The 22,521-nt window shown below is 35.4% G+C and overlaps 1 protein-coding gene across 1 annotated transcript in view; it reads right to left on the bottom strand.

Moving 5' to 3' along the window:
- Nucleotides 1–22,521, bottom strand: part of GANC (glucosidase alpha, neutral C) — a 32,730-nt gene that overhangs the window by 4,351 nt on the left and 5,858 nt on the right. Inside the window, exons 4-22 of the mRNA XM_015825083.1 lie at nucleotides 20,580–20,707; nucleotides 18,671–18,853; nucleotides 18,388–18,436; nucleotides 17,979–18,045; nucleotides 14,562–14,658; nucleotides 12,538–12,718; nucleotides 12,133–12,283; nucleotides 11,712–11,950; nucleotides 11,200–11,326; nucleotides 10,783–10,862; nucleotides 9,597–9,740; nucleotides 8,187–8,283; nucleotides 6,083–6,184; nucleotides 5,233–5,476; nucleotides 4,098–4,162; nucleotides 3,595–3,671; nucleotides 1,803–1,877; nucleotides 759–872; nucleotides 299–411 (exon numbers count right to left, since the gene is read on the bottom strand). Coding sequence (XP_015680569.1) covers nucleotides 299–411; nucleotides 759–872; nucleotides 1,803–1,877; nucleotides 3,595–3,671; nucleotides 4,098–4,162; nucleotides 5,233–5,476; nucleotides 6,083–6,184; nucleotides 8,187–8,283; nucleotides 9,597–9,740; nucleotides 10,783–10,862; nucleotides 11,200–11,326; nucleotides 11,712–11,950; nucleotides 12,133–12,283; nucleotides 12,538–12,718; nucleotides 14,562–14,658; nucleotides 17,979–18,045; nucleotides 18,388–18,436; nucleotides 18,671–18,853; nucleotides 20,580–20,707 — 2,333 coding nt within the window. The remainder of the gene's footprint in view (nucleotides 1–298; nucleotides 412–758; nucleotides 873–1,802; nucleotides 1,878–3,594; nucleotides 3,672–4,097; nucleotides 4,163–5,232; nucleotides 5,477–6,082; nucleotides 6,185–8,186; nucleotides 8,284–9,596; nucleotides 9,741–10,782; nucleotides 10,863–11,199; nucleotides 11,327–11,711; nucleotides 11,951–12,132; nucleotides 12,284–12,537; nucleotides 12,719–14,561; nucleotides 14,659–17,978; nucleotides 18,046–18,387; nucleotides 18,437–18,670; nucleotides 18,854–20,579; nucleotides 20,708–22,521) is intronic.

Raw genomic sequence — 22,521 nt, forward strand, 5'->3', positions numbered from 1 at the left:
TGACTGACTTTGTCACATATATCATGTGAACAGAAGTGAAACTCATGTTTATGATTCAAAGTTTCACTGAGTTTTAAAAAGTACCAATTGGTTCCAAACAAATATATACATTTAGTTACCTGCTCAGATTATAGTTGAACAAAGTCATTGGCACACATTTTTTGGGACAAGGAACTGAAAGTTGTAGATTGTTGGTCTTTATAAGTTGAAGCGTGAAACTGATGAACAATGCAGACATAAAAGCCTATGATAATCAATACTTTCTGATTCTTCCTTCCATATTTAGGGTATATTTTACCTGGAGGAAAGGACATTCTCATGGAAGCTGAACTTTCTGAGCAGGAACTGTTTCTCATGGAGATAATGAAATGAGTGGCCATCATCCAGGTATAGTTTACCTGTTGCACATCCCTATATATCAGGCAAAACACAGAATTTTTTTATAATCAAATTCACTATCATTTGGCTGTTTGCCCAGCTGCAAATCTGGGAAAGACATGCAAGCAAACAAGCAAACTCATTTACAGATACAGATAGACATTTTATTGGGAACTTGCTTTGCTTTACTTTCCTATAGTGTTAGATGGAAAGCAAGTAATTGCTAATTAGTGAAATGAAAACCAAAATCATATTGGCATTAAAATGGAGAATGAGAAATCAGTGAAAATGAAAAATGATATTTTTCATTTTAAATAACTTTATATACATTTAAAATTAACTATAAATAAATAGTGTGTACAAAAATAGATTTAGAGGACCTTATAATCTAGTGCAGCATGCAGTTCATATGGAACATCTACCATCCATTCTGTGGATTTTCCTACAGAAATCTTCAAAGGTATAATAGTCCCACCACGTTGAAATACAGGAATCTGCAAAAAGAAAATAAGTAGTGGCTGGATTCACACATTGCACTAAGATAATGTTTTTTTAACCATAGCTTATTAAATTAACCATAATTAGGTGTGTTCTCACAAGACTCTAAGCCATAAATCAAATCACAATGTTTCAGTTCATAAAACATACAAAGCCAAAGCAATCCAAACTATGGCTTAAAATATTGTATGAACCCAGCTAATAAATAAGTATAATAACGTACTTTTGGACAAAGGAAAAAGACAATGAAATACTTTTTTGTAGCTAGCTCCTGCTTAGCATATACTATTTGATTCAGAACATCAAGCCCTATTTTTCTTAGGTACATAATCAGGGCTAACAATACATTTGTATTAGCAAGAGCAAATGGGGTCATATAACATTAAACTGGTAGAAATAATATCTAGTGGGAGCCCAACTAATTCTGTCAAATTTCATATATTCCACAAAAGGCTGTGTTTATTTTATATTATTTATCACTATATTCAATTCAATGTTAACATAATTAAAGTGATTTTGAAAAATTAATATTTGAAAAAAATATTTTTCAATCATTTAGTTTATTTGGTGAATAAACTATATTTCCACTGTGTAGTTTGAAACATTACCAGTGTCAATATTTTTAGTGCTTGAAAGACAACACAATCTTAATTCTGTATTTTGCTTCCGCTGCATGTCCTTTCTATTTGTGGAACACAAAATCCTGCATATTGTATACACACACTGTATTACTAAGAAATAAGGTATTATTAGGAGATAAGAGTTTTGGTAGTTACAAATTTTAGATTTAAATCCTTACAAATTCCACATTTAAATCAACAGAGTTCACTAAGCTAGAACTATCCCATTCTCATAACAGAACTCCAGTTTTACTTAAATTAAAATGAAGATAAAGCTTTTTTAAAAATGTTAAAGGAAACACATACATTGTTCAATGTTACTGGGATCTTCAAGATGCCATGACCTTCCACACGCCTAAATTTTCGGAAGTCATACCAAATCTGTCAAATAATAAAAAGGAAAACAAATGAGTAGGAATTAGATTTTAGATACAGAAATCCCACATGAACCCTAACAGAAAATCAAATCAATAACTAATTTATAAATCCCAACCAATGCAGTAATAGCAAACAACACACAAAATAGCAGTAATTTGAGAGCAGTAAGTGTTCACTAAGACAACTATAATCAAGCCACCATTTTACATTTTTCTAAAAACTGATACACATTTATTCAACTCAAAACTCTCAACTCAACAATTTAACCAATTGGCCAGAAACAGGAATCCAGAAAGCAAGAATGCTACTTTCCCCAACCCTTCCCTGAAGTAGCAGCAGATTATCTTAGTTTAGAGTTGGCTAGTAGGGTAAGAGGACTCTCTAGGTAGAAAAAGATTTACTTTTTGAAGAGCAAGAGAAAATTCATACTGTCTTATGAAAAACCCGCACTCCTTTTTGTTAGGGAAATGAGGCTGCTAGTTTTATTGGCAAAGTATGATAAAAGCACAAAAGTTTAATCATATAAAAGGTAGGTGAAGTTTATCTCCTCCTTTTGTATAATAACGACAACAGACTAACTCGAGGGTCTCTAAAACCTTCAACTTTAGGTCGTTACAGACCTCACGTTTTTTAACGGATAGGACTTTTCATTGGTACTTTTTCTTAGACTTGAAAAGACAACGACAGAGAAAATTATCCACTCTCGAATTTCCTGGAATGAGCAGGTTCAAGCTCTAAATAGCTTTAAAGAATCAAAAACTTATCTTAAATTGGGCATTTGTAAAAGCATTTCCAATTCAATACTGATGGTGGGTATAAGGCATTATAATGATTGCTATCGTTAATACCTTATTCAAGTATCAAGTAAAGCATTGTCTGAGGAATCACAATTCTGTATCTAGATCAGTGGTGGCAAACCTATGGCACGGGTGCCAGAGGCGGCACTCAGAGCCCTCTCTGTGGGCACACGCACCGTCACCCCAATCCTAGGCCTTCAGCTGGGTTTTATAAAACCTTTTCGCTTTAGGCCTCTGCCACCATGTGCAAAAAAACAAACAAAAAAACAACAACAAACGGTTCAATCAATCAGTCAATTTCAACTTCTCGTGGGAAAAAAAAGATCTTGCAAAGTTGGAATTGATTGATTGAACTTTTTAGTCCCACCCAGTCTGCCATTACCACCGCAGCCACACCCAGCCAATGGGCCATGCCCAGCCAATGGGCCACGCAGTTTACAGATTAGAAATGTATAAAAATAATGAATAAGACAGAATTAAAAACAGAGTTAACAACAAAGTTAAAAAAGGCAGAGGGAGTGCCCTCAAGCCACCAACCATCCCAGGATGGGATATCATTCTTGGATCTCCAGGTTAGTTGGCAAAGAGGTATTAAGGCTACTCCAGAAGGCCAGAAGAATGGATGCCCACTTCACCTCTGGGGACAAGATGTTCCATAAAGTGGGAGCAATGACTAATATATTCATTAGTACCTGGACCAAACTTGGTTAACTAGGCATTTCTGTAAAGAAAATTAAATTAGCAGTGTACAAATAGTACCCTGCACTCTTATTTTAGCAATCTCATGCAAAGATTTGTTTATATATATATATTTAATTAGTATCAGTGTATGTGTATATGTAAAGTGTATGTCAGCATGTGATGTATGTGTGTTTGTATATGTGTGTGTTTGTGGGGAGGGAAATTCATTCCATTTCTCTTACCTCTTGTGTGCCTGGCAGAAAGACACTGATTGTACTGATTTTTGGAGCAGCGACTGGATGCACCAACAAAGCACTTCCTAAATTAAAAACATATAAAAATGCATTGTCCCATTTTTCTTCTCCTATAATTAGCACAATTTTAAATAATTGTTTGTAAGTATGATCTATACCCCCTAGGAAGATTTTTATGCTCAGGTCTGTATCCATCATTGAACGTCTTGTGCTCCTTAATTAACCCTGCTACCCAAGGAGACTGATTGTAATTACCACAGGAAAAAAACAACAACCTGACATCTATAATATAGAATACAAATGTGCTGAAGTAGCAATACCTCAGCCAACTCAGAGGAGCCTCAATCAATACAATGATATGCATCTCTACCAATTCTTATGGAATTGACTATATAAATTGGAATAACGAACAACTTAGAGAAAAATAGATGGGGTACATAATGCTGTAACTTCAGAATAAATAGTAGATATTATGGATAATTTAAATTTACCAAGCATGTACTCATCTTCAATGCCAAAAGTTTCTAATTCCTTTGGAAATTCCACCCAGAGAGGCCTATAAAAAACAAAGGCATTTCACTATTTATACAAATGCTAAAGAGCATAATTTTCTCTCCTATACTGCATCTATTTATAGTTTCTTAAGTTTATGCTTTGGATGTGGGCATTAAAGTTGCTATTTTAACTATTTAAAATATCTTGGTGTGTGTGTGTGTGTGTGTGTGTGTGTGTGTGTAATCACTGCTATACCACGTGAGCTTTATAATTATAATTACAAAATTATAATACAAAAGTGCTACAAAGAGAAACTTATTAAAAGCCTCAGAAAGAATCGTAAATGGTAAGCTTATTAACTGAAATATTTAAACAAATCAGATTTAGCTGATTTGGTCCTATCCTCTCCCCTGACTGGCTCAACCATTTTTTTAGAATTTGGTCCCTGGTATGCCAAAGACCAAAGAAAGCCAACAATCCCCACAAAGCTAATTTATAATAGTCCCAAAAGCACTAAATGGAAAGTTGGTTTAAAAATCTTTTGCTACTACTTTCTATAACAAAACTCTGGAAAGCTGTATATATAGAGAGTAAGGAAGATGATCTTGATGGATATATTCAAACTCTGCTGCCAAAGCAACAAGGGATAAAACATTAAGTCCAGAACATCCAGAACACACTCAAAAGCAACTCAGATACCTTCCTAACTATAAGTCAGAAGAAGTAGTACAACATAATCAGACTTGCAAGATTGATATCAACTCTACTAAATAGACCAGACCAAGAAATCACCACCACAGATAAGCACTAAAACTACCTTTATTGAGATTATCTATAATAATAAGATTTTGAAAGTCTGATTGGGAATTATATTTCATACCTCATTTAATTCTAGAGAATGCAAAGAGTTTCAAGGTAACCCTTCCATTGGCCTGTTTTTTACCAGCTCATGATACACAGATGGTGTCCTAAGAGATCACAGCTAAAGTAGTGAACTAGCATCTGTGCTAGGCCTGCATTTCAATACATATTTCATTAACATTTCCATGTGGTGTCTAACCATACACTCTATATTTGTTACAAATAGTTTAGCGTAAAGCAGAAATTGAACCTTTTCAATGACAAGCTTACCTCATAACTGGTTCAGCCATGCTGTGTGCCTGATAGAACAGTGTATAAAGGTAAGGAAGCAGGGAATAGCGCTCCTTAACAGCTTCCCTGATGATCTTTGTGTTCTTCTCCCCAAATAGCCAGGGTTCACGACGCTTGGTGTTCCTATTGGCATGGCCTCTGAAGAAAGGCTGCAAAGCCCCAGCCTGATACCATCGAACCAGTAGTTCTGGTTGTGGATTTCCAATAAATCCACCGACATCCGCTGGACATCAAAAAAATATTGTTTGCCAGAAATTGGTGAAAAATTCAAACTTCTTGGATTGTCCACCTTTATTAATAGAGTTATAGGCCATTCCTAAGACCAAGCAGACTAATTTTCAGAAAAACAATTTAGACAATTTTTGATTCAGCCTCTAATAAATGCAAAAAAGGCCAGGATACACTTTTTCAGAGCTGCTGGTAAACCAGACTGAATAAAATTCAGGTAAATGAGTGGTCTGATTTGTTGTAATATTCATTAGGCTCCTAATGAATGGATCCCTTCTTAAGAATAGTTTACAGCTCATGATATGAATAGCATCCCTATAAAAGCCCACTTGGTACTGATGTTGTAATCCTTTCTTACCTAAGCACTGCAGCAGGTTAAATATAATTTTGCATTATTAAAGTGAATTATTCTTGATTGTGCACCGCATGGATAAATGTTTTAATTAAAAACAAATGACTTTTGAAGTGTCTGAGTCTGTTTAAGACTTCAGAAGCTTCTCTTACTATTTTTTATTTTGTCTTAATGGAACATAATATACTTTCTGCAAGAGGAAAGGAAGCCCAGTTAAATGGAAATGAGAAAGAAATATATATATCTTACCACCACAGAAAGAAATTCCCGCAATGCTGATTGTCAGCAACATTGGAATGGAGATTTTCAAGTAACTCCAATCTGCTGTGTTGTCTCCAGTCCACACTGCACCTGAAGACAACATGGCAAAATCTTAACCCTATCTGTATTTAGCTATAAGGCCAATTGAATTGAATATATCATACTTTATGTCACTACAAATATATGTTGCTGGCCTTACAAAGTTAATGACTCACTGGAAATTGTGTACTGCCATGAATGAACACAATTGCAAAAGCCTAAGTTACTTACAATACTGTTTCTGATTTAAGAAGAGCTGTATTCCACAGATCTTTATGGTTTGATTTTTAACACATATTCCGTGTAATGTGCTATGCATTCACATATGTCTTTAAGGCTGTAACTATATTTTGGAATATAATTAAGCAGAGGCATCTTTGTGTACCTAATGACAAAAGCAGTGCTGTGCCAATATGACACAAATTCTACCTCTTTTGTATGTGTGACACAGCACAAATAAGATGAAATAATGGAATTTGCACTTCATAAGGTCCTGTAGATGCCTCTATAACTAAGTGATTTTCACTGTCTTAAAAATCTGGCCATTCTAAAAGTTGGAATTTACTGCTCATTTTTTTTTTTATAATTTTCATTATTTACTTCTTTTTTAGTTAATTCATGTATTTATTCAATTTATATATGCCCATTCTCACCTAGAGATGGCTCTAGGCTGCTTATAATAATTAAGGTCCAGAATAGATAATATTTTTATTTAAAAAAATCATTTGCCATGTAAAAAGAGGCTAAAGTACAACAGCAAAGCCTTTGTTGTACTCTTCATATGTCAACATGTCAGGTGCTTTGCTTGTCTTCACATTTCAAATTCAACATCTTACAAATGTCTCACATAGCGTGACTGTCATGACTGGGAGAACAGAGAGTATGATTTGTTTATCATTGCATTTTATTAAAAAAGGTGATTTTATAAAATGAAGATTACCAATACTCTTCAGAAATAAGTGAACAGAATGGTATGGATCTCGTTTGGACTCTAATTATCAAGCCAGCAGCTGAAATAAATCCATATTTCAGTTTAACAGCCTAAATCAGTGATGGCGAACCTTTTAGAGACCGAGTGCCCAAACTGCAACCCAAAACCCACTTATTTATAGCAAAGTGCCAGGGCTGCATCAGCATTGTTGTGCCCTCAGGGCGGGTGGGGGGCATTGCCCACTGGGTGGGCATGGCTGAAGTAGTCACAGCAAACTTGGTGAGCGTGGCTGGGGCCAGTGCGGCAGGGGCCAGTCCCTTGCCATCTCCGGGACATCCCCGGGGGGCCAACGCCACTTGCTCACCCACTTCCTGCCCTGTCGTTTCCAAACGCCATGTGCTTGCTACTCTGGCGAACTCTGCTGGGGCAACGGCACGCATGCCCACAGAGAGGGCTTTGAGTACCGCCTCTGGCACGCGTGCCATAGGTTCGCCACCACTGGCCTAAATTGTTCTAAATCTGATTAACTATAATTCCTTGGAGGTCATTCTGATTTAACTGTGGATTACAGTAGAATTAAAGGGAATATGTGCACAATTAAACACATATGCTTGCATCTCTTTTACTTTCAAGCATACAATTGTTCAAACCACTGAGTAACCTAGAAATGGTTAAATCCCAAAGCTCAGGTTGAATATGTCCTTTAAGCAAGCTGTATCTGGTTCCCGGTAGGCTTTCCAAATTAAAACTGTGCTAAATCCCATCTCCTATATTTCTGAGATTCTTTTATTCCCAAATAATAAGAGTTTTTTTCTACCTCTGCCTCAGTAAGATGAAAAAAAATTGAAAAGTTTACTGAGCAGAAAAGCAGAATTTCTTTCAGTATTTTTCTTTAAAGAAGTCCAGCAGGATGGAGATCCTCATATTTTTATGTTTTCTTTCAAATCATCTGATCCTCTGACACATTGGCAAATAACCAACCATGGTTTAAGAACCACTGGGTAAATGGCTGTATGGGAATCTGAATGACAATGAGCACTGGCAAAGCATGCATTTGTCTTTTGTGCAACTGGCTTTTAAAAGAGCAATACCAGATAAAAATCAATCTTTCTCGACACTTACCATACTTCTGCGATCCAGCAAAGAAAGAGCGGGTAAGAACAAAGGGTCTTTCCAGCCCTCCACTTCGTTTCACCAGCCCTTCTGCAGTTGCCATTTGCTGAAAAAGTTATTATTACTACTATTATTGTTATTATACTGTTATTATATTAGATATCCCATCTTTATTTTGAACAACCCAGGGTGGTTTATTTTCCTCACAACTGTCTCAAAGATGCTCTCTCAAATGGCAATTGGAGTTTCTTTGTTTATCCTTGAAATCCTTTTCGCTTCTCATCCAAGGAGCTTCTTCAATTCAGAACTGAAGAAGTTTCTTGGGTGAGAAGCAAAATATCTTCAAGTAAAAACAAAGAAAGTCCAGTTGGTTTTTGAAAAAAGCACCTTTGGGACAACCGTGACATAGATGATTAGGTATCTCCATAGACATTTTCCTCACAACTGTGAAGTGGATTGGGCTGGGGGAGGGTAACTGGCCCAAAGTCTCCTAGCTGGTTTTCAAACTCATATATAAGGGGGACTAGAACTCATGATATCCTGTTTCTTATCCACCACTTTAATCACTATGCATCAAAGGAACGGTAAGCAAAACATTTTTAGCAAATGTAGCAATGGGATTGGAATTACACAGAAGTGAGCGCCAGGAATTATAAAATATAGCAAAGTATATTGAAATAGGAAACACAGAAGTGATACATCTTAGGAACAGAAAGAAAGGAATGAATGATATTGTAAACAACAACAACAACAATAATAATAATAATGTTAGAAGGGACCTTGAAGGTCATCTAGTCCAACCCCCTGCTCAGGCAGGTAACCCTATACCATTTCAGACAAATGGTTGTCCAGTCTCTTCTTAAAAACTTCCAGTGTTGGAGCATTCACCGCTTCTGGAGGCAGGTTGTTCCACTGGTTAATTGTTCTCACTGTCAGGAAGTTTCTCCTTAGTTCTAGGTTGCTTCTCTCCTTGATTAGTTTCCATCCGTTGCTTCTTGTCCTGCCTTCCAGCCTTCTCTTCATTAAACTAGACATACCCAATTCCAGCAACCGTTCCTTATGTGTTTTAGCCTCCAGTCCCCTAATCATCCTTGTTGCTCTTCTCTGTACTCTTTCTAGAGTAATGTACTTTTATTTGTAATATTTTGGAACAAAAGATGATATTGGGCAATATACTTTACTGAAGTTGTTTTTAAGTAACATTAACAGCTACAAAGATTTTAAAATAATGTATTATTGTACAAAGATTTTAAAACAAACTATTATCGTGGTTATAATGGCACTGCTTTTTTATTAATAAATTTATAAACCACTTTGATTAAGACAACTATAGACAAAATGCAAGAACAGCAACCACAGGTAATGCAATAATAAGAACTACCAGTGTTCTCATTGTTAATTCAGCTGTAATTGTCCTACCTGGTAGAAGCCATAGAGATTATGAACATCTCGATGTTCCCATTTGCCATAATGAATGGCGTCTTTTGACATGCTTTGTTCTATTCCTCTGAAGACTGAAGGCTCATTCATATCATTCCAGATAAAAACAATTTCAGAAGAACCCTGTAGGCCAACATTTAAGTTTCTTTAATGTATTAGTTAAGTACTTGTACTAATTTATTTTGTTCACACTACTTTGAAAGGTGAACCTTTCCCTTTTTCCTTGGCCTCCTTGCCTGAGATTCAACTGAGCAGAGAATGAGCGTCAGATATGAAGGTTTTCTTCCTGAGGGTTATTCAGAATGGGGATATCTCACATGCCTTCTCAATTCAAACAGATGTTAAACCGAATAAAGTATTTAAGATGGTACATTCCTCTTATTTCCAGCTTTATCTGTAATGCAATTTGCATGAGCTAAAAGGTCTCTACGCAGAGATGACTATGCAGAAGATGTCCTGCTTTAGTCTCTCATTTTATACTCTGGATGGATTTTATTTATAACTAGCTGTACCCGGCCACGCGTTGCTGTGGCTCAGTCTGGTTAAATGGAAAAGAAAGAAAAGAGAAAGCGCACGTTTCTAATATGTTTAATTTCACAATGCTTGTGGGTATACAATATTTTTTGTTGTTCCATTGTCTGTGCATCAATTCCAACGCAATGTCACACGAAATAATTAAATCAAAATGAAAATAAATTGAAATCTATGAAAATTCAATTTAACAATGCAATCGGAAACATTGAAATGGAATCGTAAAATTGGAAATTTGGAAATCGTAAATGGATCATAAATTGGAAACATTGAAATGGAATGGTAAAATCGTAGCGTGTGTTGCTTTTACGTCCAACAGATGGCGCTGTTTTTTAAAAAAGCATGTTTTTACCTGTCACAAGTATGACATCTATATAATATAGGTATATAAAAACACGTGCGTATTTGAATGCAACGTTGTGTCAAAATTTCAAAGCAATCGGTGAAGAACTTTCGGAGATTTAAGATTTTGAACAAACGAACATTTACATTTTTATTTATATAGATTACCAAAGTTATTTAGATTTTGTCTTTTTCCACATTTCCAAAATTAAGCACCCAAGGTTGTATAGAAATCACATTAATAGACAGTAATATTCTATGGATCCTGACCATATCATTACAGAACACAAACCTTGTATGTTTTGAAGTCAAACTGATCTGCATACCATTGTCGGACTTCAGGATTGGTAAAATCCAGGTATGATGAGAGACCTGCAGATGTTAGGATTGTATTATATTTGCAGGAAGAAAAAGCATACCTGGCTTGTTCTTTGTGTCATATCCCATTACAATAATATAAAATATTAATGTTCAAGCCAATGTACTGATACATGAGACAGACAGCTATTATTGTCATTTCTGGTACTGACAAATGTTAAGATACGAATAAGAAGAGAAACAGAAATAGAGAGAAACCTGTCAATTCTGAAGATAAGGAATTTATCAATTTATTTCAAATAGGTCAATTACAATTAACGAGAAAATCCACTTTGATCTACCTCCTATGTGCTTCTTCAAAGTTATTTATAAAACAAAGAGAGTTTATTACCTGGCCAGCAGATGCCCTCAAAATCTTCACCATTACGATTTTTTACAAATAATCCTTTCGCTTTTGCTTGTGAGTATATAGTATAAAGAGGATCAATCTTAACATGAGGGTCCACAATGACAACCAGCTGCCAACATGAGAGATAACAACATAGCCTTATTGTTGACTGAATAGTATGTTGCCGGAATGTTTAGATTAGCCTTCCGTAAGCTGATATTCTCTTCTAGATGCTTTGGATTCGCAATTGCCAGAATTCCCAATTAAAGCACATTAAAGCAGAGGGAAAAACATATGCAAGAAGCCAAAAATCTTCCCAAGTTAGCTGGGGAAAAACAGAGAATGCTTTAAACTATTAAAGGGAATTTGCTAGCCTGATTGTTTTCTTCCATAGATGTATTTCTTTCCAAACAATATTTGTTTTAAAATTTTCAAGGAAATGGATGTTCTCAGAAGGCACCGATGAAAGCCGCATAGCTACACCACTTTCCCTCTGTTTTTCATGCATTATGTACCTTGCGTTTTTTCTTCATAAGTATCTGCTTCTGCATCTTCTCAGGATTGGGAAATCTCTTCTTGTCCCAAGTGAAGTACCGCTTGCCATCAGTATGCTCAATGTCTAGCCATATGACGTCATAGGGGATGTCAAAGGTATCAAAACCTGCATCCACCTTTTGTACATCAGCCTCATCTTCATAATTCCAGCGGCACTGATGGTATCCAAGAGAGAAGAGGGGAGGCAAAGCCTGAGTGCCTATGAGGAAAAGGAAGGGGGAAAAATTGTGCTGCCATTCAAAATATAACTAAGAACATATTAAATGATAAATATTTCATTTTTATTCTTCTACTTAGTATAAACAATCAGGACAGTTGGTAGGTTAATTACTGGAAGGCTACAAGGGAGGGACTAAAGGAAATTTCTTCATAAGCCAATACCTGTTAGCTGTCCATATTGCTTAAAAATATCAAAAGGGCTGGGTCCCTTTAGGATGAACATGTCAATGATTCCGCTTTCTGACATCCAGCGCACATCAGTTTGAGGCACTACTCTCTGTTTGGACACGTGTGGAGTTTGAGAAGGTAAAACCTTTAAAACAAACATACTGTATACAAATACTTAGAAATAGTGTTAAATGTAATTTATAAAAAATAATAGCGGTAGGTTAAAAAAAAATCTAAAAAAAAGTTTTCCAGCATTAGTGATAACTTTCAGTGGCCAAGATGGGTAGAGGTGTTGTCCAACTCAACATGAGGTTTTCAGGTTGGTGGAAGATACTTTATAATGTTATGAATTCTTATACAATGTATATATAGTTCCATGCAGAACACATTCCATCTCACCTTCATTGAAGCTTTTGTAGAAATCTCCACCAATGTTTCTGAGGAATTTAGCCAAAAGACTCCAACTGTCTGATCAAGCTTATGTGCTAGAAGTAAGGGCACTGAACCGTAAATCCCTATTTTGCTGTGGATGACATATCCAAAGACATCCAGATTATAAAGCCGGTAGATATCATCATCACTGGAACACAAAGACAAATGAATTACTTGTAGAGAAATTATTTTATGTCATCCAGTGTGAGAACAGGACATTGTAGTGCAGCAACTGCCTTGTGGTACTATGGAATAAGTTGTCCACAGTAATAGTTTATACCAGTTTTCTTTGTCCTGATGTGATCCAGTTTTGTTGCAGTTCAATTACCATAATGATTAATGCATAATGTGAGAGCAAGTTTGCTGAGTAAAGATGATCATCTGTCCATTTACTCAACTCTTTGGATTTATATATCTCTGTTGAAGCAACTGTGCTGGCTTTCAGTATTCATCTATTGAGACCATTTTATGCAACATACCTATATTTCCTCCTCCTTCTCCTTGCTTGCTCACAGCATATCACTTGGTGTCAACCTGATTGTGAAGCTACTTGCAGCAGTGGGTACTCTTGTCCTTTGGAGCAACTCATTCAGCTAATCATGGCTGTGTAACTCATACTGGCTTCTCCACTTCACTTGGACCTTTCACGATCTTGGTGGAGGGGTCTTGCAATCCTCGATGTCACTGCCACGTACAGATTGCTCATGACTCGCTCTAATTACCGAAGGCGTCTGTGAGAAAAACTAGCATCTAGTAGTGCAATCAAAAGGACCCTCCCTTAAGATCGTGAACGAATCCGAAGGGATGACCTCTTTTATCGCCAGCGGAGTGAGATTTTCCAAAAAAGAACAATACCGCTTGCTGTGATAAAGCCACCTGATGCCTTGTGAGGGTGTGATCTTTTGCAGTAGAAATGATGAACAATACTGATACACTGTGCAGACAACCCTAACAATAAATGTATTTTTATTTTTTGTTGATTATAGCCCGCCTGTCATTTTAAGCATGCTTAAGATATAAAAAAAATCCCTAAATTGAATGTGTATAATGAAATCTGTTCTTTATTTTTCAACAGCAGATAAGCAAAACTGTGGATAATGACACTTTTTTCAGTGCCCTTGTAACTTTGAAAGGTCATCAAATGAATAGTTTAGTCAAGGACTACCTGCATACATTTTGCTGAGCACTGAATCCTGCAGTGAATGTAAAGGGAAGGGCAGAACAGACTGAGCATGTCCTCAATTCTGTTTTTTCTTGCAAGGGATATTTGAAAGAAAATATTTATCCAGAATGTAACTCTTGGGAAAACATTGTAACGGCAAAGAAAGCAAAGATCACCTTCAGTAATTGACTGCTCTGAGGTTTTATGTTGAAGAAAACAGGAGAAGTGAGCAAGAAGCAGGAAAAACAGAAGCTATGGGCATGGGAATCCTGGGTGATTAGGCCGAGTCTAAATGGCTCCAGTAAATGAGGAAGGCACTTAAAATCCAGAGAAGTGGGAGCTGATTGGAAACATTCATTTATTCTTAGATTTTATTCCCACCCTTTCACGAGAAGCTCAAGGTGGTATATACAGCACTCCCTTCTCCTCTTTTGTCATCTCCCCCAAACAACAAACCTAAGAGAGAGAGGTTAGGCAGAGAGCAGATGACCTCCAAAGTCACAGATAAAGAGAATACGTCTTGGTCTTCCCTGTCCTAATCCAACACCTTCACCATTGCTCCACACTGGCTTTCAGGAAAAGATCAATTGAAGGGATTAATAACGCCGGGAAGCTGTGTGATATTCTAGATGTTAGGAGAGAGGCTGCTGAGCTACTTCCTCCTTGTAGTGAATGTGGAATACAATGTTGTGTTCCATTTCATGTTATACTATTAATTTGGCATAGCTATGATAGTTTCTAGCCAAAAGCCCCCAGACCTTGGACCAAAAGTCTTGAGCTACAATGACATTCAGAACATTTCGCTATCTTCTGATGCTTATTTCATTACCTGGTATTTTTCAAGAGGAGGGTTTCTGCATGCTGAGGTATTCCATAGAGATGTTCAAATCCATGCAAAGAAACATCTAAACCTACACTACTAGGACCTGTATTAAGACAGAGTAGCACTGTTAGGTAGCGAAAACACAGGGCAGCATGAAAGAGTAACCCATTCAATACTAACCTCCTCTGAGGCTCCTTGTGACTTACTATAATATAGAGAAAAATTGTGTCAATGTCTCATTGTGAGGACCCAGAACGAGGACTAAGGAAAGAAACCCATTTTAAGGATTCAAGCAACCTAGTCCAAATCTACAAAGACAGATTGTGCAGCCCCCAGCTAAACATTAAATATAAGCCATCTAAACTGCAGTATAAACAGGCAATAGAACTATTGCAATAATTGACTTCCGGTTTTGAGCCAATAGCACATGGCTGCACGAGAGTGGACCTCTGCTCCCCACGGCTAGTTTCATCCTGCCAGGGGGACCCTAGATGGGTCCAAAGTTGCCCTGAAGAGGTGACCGTGAAGGAGGGGTGCCCCATTGATCACGAAGCGACAGCAATCACTTCGTTTGATCCAGGGAAAGCACTCTGAACCCGACAGGAGAAAGGCTAGCATGAGATCAGCATCTAGTCCAAGCTACTTGCAGCCGAAGTCCCAGAGCACGAACCTGAACATCGGTGAACAGCGTGCTTGGAATTGGTGAGACTACTGACCTTCTTTCTTCTATCTACTAATTGAATCCTTGAAAAGATCCCCAAAGCAAGAAAACCTCCAGAAGTGAAGGGAGGGGATTATATCCCTATTCCCTTACAGACGGAAGCGGCGAATTAATATTAAAGGAGGAAAGAGATATATTAAAATTTGATTTAAAATACTACAGTCTGGACAAATCTAGGAACTAAAAAACTGGCAAGATTATACCTTAAAGAATTTTTGATGGAATTATAAAAATATATAACAAAAATAACCTTTTGATTGAAAAAAAAACTGAAAAAAGAAATAACTGCTGACATCTAGTGGAGAATCAGAGAATAGAACACTCACAATAAGGACTCAGAAATTGGCAGAATGCCTAGAAACAAAGAAAAAGCTGTTCCTTTGAATTGCAAATAACCTTGAAGACAGCTGGGAACAAAGGAAGAGCCAGCTATAAGATTAAAAAATGTCTGAAAGAAAAACAACAACAACACCTGAACTGTTGCTTAAATCTAAGAACTGTTTATGGAAAAGAAAAACCTTGGTTTTTTGGCTAATCTTTTAGAGGAGAATCTACAGGAAGGATTTAAAGTGGCTTAACACACTGAACTGTAATTTTGACTGACAGATAAATTGACTTTTGAATTAAAATATTGATGAAAGATTATTTGAAGGGGGGAGACATCATGGATATCACATACGTATCAAAAAATGCCAGGACACCACATTTAATATTTTCTCCTGAAGGACTTAGCTTGGAAAAATCAAGGGTCTCCAAAAGCAATACTTCAAGGCAAGATAAATATTTTCCAGGAGGAAATATATGTAATGTTAGGACAAATACAAATGACAATAGACTCAAACCACGAGGAAATTTGAAACAACTTTGATGATTTAAATAAACATATTTCTAATCTAAATCTACAATTAAAAAACACCCAGGAAATAACAACAAATGAACAAATAAATCAGACAGCAGACTACAAATTAGAAGAGTATGATCAAATTGATGAAATAACAAAGGAAAATAATTACAATTTGACACAAACAGGAAAAAATCTACAAGGTTCTGATACAAGAAAAATGGAATGGACTATAGAATTATCAGGGAACCATCAAAGCTTAGGAGACAGAAATTATTCATCTTACTTACTTCATCTTTTGCATTCCCAACAACATTTGTAAAAATACAGGAACTGCCGGGTAAGCGGATTACATCAACTTGGAAAATTACTTGGCAAAAGAAGAAGATCAGAGACAGATACAAGAGATTTGACTCATCCTACCAGATGGATTATTACGTGAATAAACATTTGTCTCAATATGGCTCAAAGAATAGAGAATTTTGCACACAAAGAAGGATAAGAGATTTAAGTAATATAGTATGTTCTATAATATATGAAATCTTAAAATAGCAGGTTGAAGTAACTTTTATTAATATAAGTGAAATATAAACTGATTAAAAAGGATGTTACATCTAGATACTATAAGATAGATAAAAAGTATAATATTTTTACAATGCATGACATAAAATATTGGGATGATGTACCTAAATTGAAAAATTTGGACAGTTAGATGACTAATATGAAGAAATTATGACTGATAAGAATTGGATTGAATATAAGGGAATTTAACATAAAGAAAAATTATAAAAATAGGATGCATGCTGAACTAATGAGATGATGGTTATGAGAATAATATAAGCTGAAAAAATGTTATATAGAGAGATTATTATTATTTGTATAAATATAAAAATGCCTATATCTAATCATTTATATATTAAAAATATTAAGAATTATATTGTGGCTAAGGTTGAAAAAGGAGAATACATATGGGAGAAGGGAAAATCAAAGAAATATATCATTAATTAATATATTTATTATGGTATTATCAAATTTAATCGTTACTGGTTGTTAATTATTATTGTCATTTTTTTCTTGTTAAAATGTAAACCAAGACAACATGCTGTACACCAAGCACTGGAGATTGTTATAGTTAAAAACTAATAAAATATTTATTAAAAAAAAGAACTATTGCAATAATTGATTCCTATGAATGAGCCAAGCCATGTGCAGCTGGGAAAAAGCCCAACAAGAACAGCATTACTGGTGTAAATATGTGTTTGTGCATGTGTGTGTGTGTGCATGTGAGTATGAAGAAATGACTGTATCACCTGGTGTGGGGATTTGCTAGTATTGAAGCCTGAAAAATGACTGTACTGTCAATGAGATGGATTGCACTCTCCTGTAAGTTAAGTTTCTTTATGTTTCATAATTTGTTTTTGTTTTAACAGTCATTTGCTATGGTTTTGGGTATTTCTGTATTGATTTTTTTTGTTTTTAACTCTGGAAATTACCCAGAATCATGTACACTGTATGATATGTGTAGCTATATAATTGAGCAAATAAATAAATAAAGTTTAAGAGAAAAAAACCTCACAAACCAATTAAATATACATTACTATAATTGAGAGAAAGGACATTTTCAATTATTAGATAATAACTAAACATTGGCAACATGGCATGCTATCCTCAATATGCCAAGTTAGCAAGCAATGATTCCCAATATTTTTATAATCAATTTTACAAAAATGGAAATGACCCAAACTTGTGAGAGAGCCAAACCCTGCATGATATCCAAGTTTTCACATAAAAACTGATGAGATTTGAATCAAATTGATTAAATTCAGAGCTGAAAAAGAACACTGGTCTCTGAGCCACCTACCATTAGCTTTGATGTCTAAAAAGTTGCCATTTTTTTCTTCCCAGAGACCTAAATCTTCTTCAGTTTCCTTAGATAAAAGGAAAAGAGATGTATGCCTATCATGGACTAGCCAACAGAACTTAGCATTTTCTAACAATACAACTGGTTTCCAATCTAGCTCAGAATTACAGCTAAGCAATATTCTACAATGAAATCACTGTACAATTCAGACATGCCCTAGTTAATAATCGTCAGTAACTGGCTTATTTCTGTTGTACCCAAATAGTGCACTGATCCCTTCCAGATTCATAACATTATTGTTTAAAGCATTTTTACAATCAAAACTTATTATTTCCACCACAGGAATGTTTTATCCCTTGGACAAACTGACCAGACAAAAATCCATACATCTACAGTAGATTAAATTTACCTTAAAAGAGTCTGCCAATCCACTTTCCTTTTCTTGTGAAGTAGATTTCCTTTAAAAATCAAATGTATTCAGTGTATAATTACAAGTAGATACTCACAAAAGAATTTATTTTAGAATAAGAATGTTAATTATCTCACCCTACAATAATTGATCTGTACTTCGAGATCAGCACAGATAACGATATTGCTTTCTGTATGATATATTTTTGTCTTTTTTCTGTTTGTTCCTTTTCCTTTTTTATTTTTCTCCTTTCCCCCTTTTGTATATCAAAGCAATATCATACCTGCTTTGAGGCGGTGACTGTAGGTGTTCCAAATACAACAGGCCATTGGAATTCATGCTCAGTAAAATTTCATCCTTAGAAATAAGCTGTATTTGAAAAGGTTTTGCCATTATATGAATCTGCTGGTCTTGCTCAGCACCTACCAGCACAACTTTGTCTGCATCTTTCTCTGATATCTTCAGCCTTGGAAATGGAAAAAGACAGGCATAGAGAAAATATTTGATAACATTTTTTGTTCAAATTACAAATAATAGCAAATCTGGAAACTGATCACTTCCACTAGTGTCAGTCAGTTATACATATCAAACTGACCCTTTTTGTTAACATACATTTCTGCGACAAATTTCTGTATCTTTGGATATATGTTTCAGATATTTCTGCCATTTTTAAAAAAAAAAAAGAGGAAAAAAGCATCTTGCAGCTGGGAATTGCTAAAAATTCTAAAAAGAAGTGATCAATTCTAGCAAAAGAAACATTAAGCATGGAGTGTACACAGAAAAGTATGACAGAAAAACTGCTCATGAACTGTTTATCAGCTGAATGGGAAGACTGACCAAGATTATTCAGCATAGCCAGGGTTAAATGCTGTGTTTAATAACTGAGGTGTTTCCTATATGGTTAATAATGTGAATATTTTCGGTTAGTTTTCTAGTTGCTCCTCTTTTTCTTTCTGTATTTTTTTCTTTATATGTTAAAGCAAATAAAAATTAAAAAGGTTATAGTTCAAGCAAAGGACAAAAGTTCCCCCCTACTAGTGGATGAGAACATTTTTGCAATATTCCTTAAAATGATAACATGTAATCAAATAATACATTTTATAAATAAATAATCAAATAAAGTATGCCAGATTCTGCTTGGCTGTGAGTCCTTCCAAATATCCTTCAGATATCCTGAACTATAGCACCCATTATGTAAAGTATAAGGCTTAGTACTTATATTAAGTATTAAGTATAAAACTATTAAAGTATAAAGTAAATTAAGTTTTTGCTTAATTTTATTTATTATATTAAATTAATCAACAGAAGACAAAATAGATATATAACATAATTTATACTGCTATGTTATCTGAAAATTAATAACCTTACTAATGTTTAAAAAGAAAAGGAAAAAGAAAAGAGAAAAACAATATATATTGTAAATAGAACTGCAAAATTAAATTGCTTTGCTCCCCCCTCTTCTAAAAAATAAAAATAATTCAGATATTTACTAACAATACTTACTTTATATCTCACCTCTACAAAAAAGGTATCAATTTCTCCTTTCACTAATTCACTAACTCAGCTTCATGCCCGAAACATTCACAATTTTGATTTTTTGAAAGACTCAGATAATAGGATTAAACTCAAAAAGAATGTATCTTATATATAGTGTCTGATGCAAAAGTTTGTTAACAGCTACATTTATTTCAGCCCAAAATGTAGCAATAGAAAAGTTAATATTCTAACTCCAGAGCAAGGTAACTATAACTAATCTTCATTATGCATTCTCTGAAATGTCAAAATATCTACAAAACAATTTTTATTAATCTCATTTTAAGATCAGAGGAAGCTAATTTCATTTTATTTAAAGTAATTGAAATGACAGTGGTGCTAAATAGGAAAGAAAATACTAAAATGCTAATGTGAAAAGACTCTCAAAATAATACATGTGAAGAACACAGATGTATCCTATAAAAAGCCTAGCTATGTGTACTGTTCAATAATAAACAATATTTATTTGAATGATGAAGATCCAGTGTGAGGTCCATATTTATTACTCCAAATGTAGTAAAATATCTTACACACTATTCCCAATGTTTTTTTTTCTAAACTGGAGAGCTAAATCTCACTTTATGTAAATGCCCCAGTGGCAAAAAGAGGATTTGTTCCCAATCTATACCTGATCTCAGATATCACTTCCTATAACTTACCTCAAGCTAGCTGGTTCCTTTATGAGAACATCAGGGACTTCATATCTTGGCTTGAGTGGATTTACCTCATTTATTTTAAGTCTGAAAATATTGCCCTCTATTTCATATATTTCTACTGAAAGAGTTACCTAGTAATTGAATAAACACAGGAAAACTATTAGACAATAGTAATATGTTATACTAGACAAAATATCAATTTCTCACAAAATATCAATTTCTTTTCTTACTCTTTTACTATTTATTCAAAATAATACAAAAGACAGTTTCAACATACTGTAGCTTCTCCACTGAAAAGAGTCTTATTTGTGAGTGTTTGCTACCAAACAGATTGGAAACAAATCAGTAATAATGAAATAGAGTAGCTAATGGCATTCTGAACTGCTTTCAGCAAGAAAGTTCCAACTGAAAACTTTACTTTTCTGACCATCTTAAATTAAATGGGAATAGCTATGTAATTCGTTATTCTAGGACTAGGTATTTAATATTATGATCCTCCACCTATTCAAACAGGAGCATGACCAAATATTTGAATGGATATGTATGAAATAATTGCATTATTTATTTATTTATTTATTCATTCATTCATTCATTCATTCATTCATTCATTCATTCATTCATTCATTCATTCATTCATTCATTCATTCAATTACTTTTTATGTCACCCATCTCCCTTATAAACTGTTTATGGGTAGCTTACAAGTTTTAAAATAAGTAGAAAAATAATTAAAATATTGAAACATTAAAACTACATGTTAAGATTTTAAAAACTGTACTAAAACCAGAACTAAGAGACAGACGGGACAGGGATGATGTCATCTTCCCCGGTCAGCTACCTCCACCAGTGCGCACCTTTCTAGGGTTTCTTGGACCCAGGCAAATCAGCAAAGCCAAATTTTAATACCCTTCAGGAAGACCAAAAGGGTGGGAGCAGTTCTCACTTCTGGTGATAGAAGGGTGGGGACACGGTGGAAAAGGCTCTTCTCTTTGATCCCGCCTGCTGCAATTCCTTAGTAGATGAGATCTGTGGCAGGCCTCTTCTCTCCCATGAGTGGGGTGATCTAGTCCCATTGGGGAGAAGTGACTTCTCTTGAATATGTATATGTATATGTTATATACAGGGCTTTTTTTTGTAATAGAACGCCCAGAACGGAGTTCCGGCACCTTGTTTGGATGGAACCTTGTAGGGTAGGCAAGGCGGGTTGTATAATGTGTGTGAGTTCCGGCACCTTTTTTTTTTTTTTTTTTTTACAAAAAAAGCACTGCTTTTATATATATATGTACATATACTTATACAAGAGTTATATAGCTGCTCACCTCACATTTGTGACTCTAGTTTCCCATAGTAACCCATGGTAATATTCTCCTTGAAATTAATCAGAACAAAGGACGATCTGCTGAAGGCACCACTCATGATTTTAATAGACTTAAGAAACATCTCTTGAAATCCCTGACTCTCTCTAATTTCAGAGCTAAATACTAATCTGATTTGTATGCTTTGTTCAACCATATTGAACAAATTAATATTTGGGTTTCCTAACATAATCCATAAATTTTGACTTACAGACATAATATATATAGGTTTCCACAACTTTCTAAGCTCAGCAGGGAGGGCTCTAAGAAGGAGGAAACTATATGCCTTCTTAGAGGGGTGTTTTTCTAAATTTTTAGGGGGTTCGGGGTCGGCCTGAGGGGAACCAGGGGAGTCCTCTCGGAGGCCAAGGTCGGTCCTGTCTGGGGGGCGCAGAGTGGTAAGGGAGGAGACTGGGGGGCTGGCGGAGGGTGGTGTGATAGGTACGGTCAGTGGGAGGGGCAGGTATGGCGGGAGCAGAGGACCATATCGGGTTTTGGGAGCACGCACACGCTACTTACAAGCTTGTGGGTGCTCCGATCCTCAGAGCTCTGCTCGACCTCCAGGGACCTTAGATCCTCCGGCCCGGGTCCA

This window comes from Protobothrops mucrosquamatus, unplaced genomic scaffold, assembly GCF_001527695.2.
Source record: "Protobothrops mucrosquamatus isolate PMUCROS unplaced genomic scaffold, P.Mucros_1.0 scaffold2474, whole genome shotgun sequence".
NCBI classification, from domain to species: domain Eukaryota; kingdom Metazoa; phylum Chordata; class Lepidosauria; order Squamata; family Viperidae; genus Protobothrops; species Protobothrops mucrosquamatus.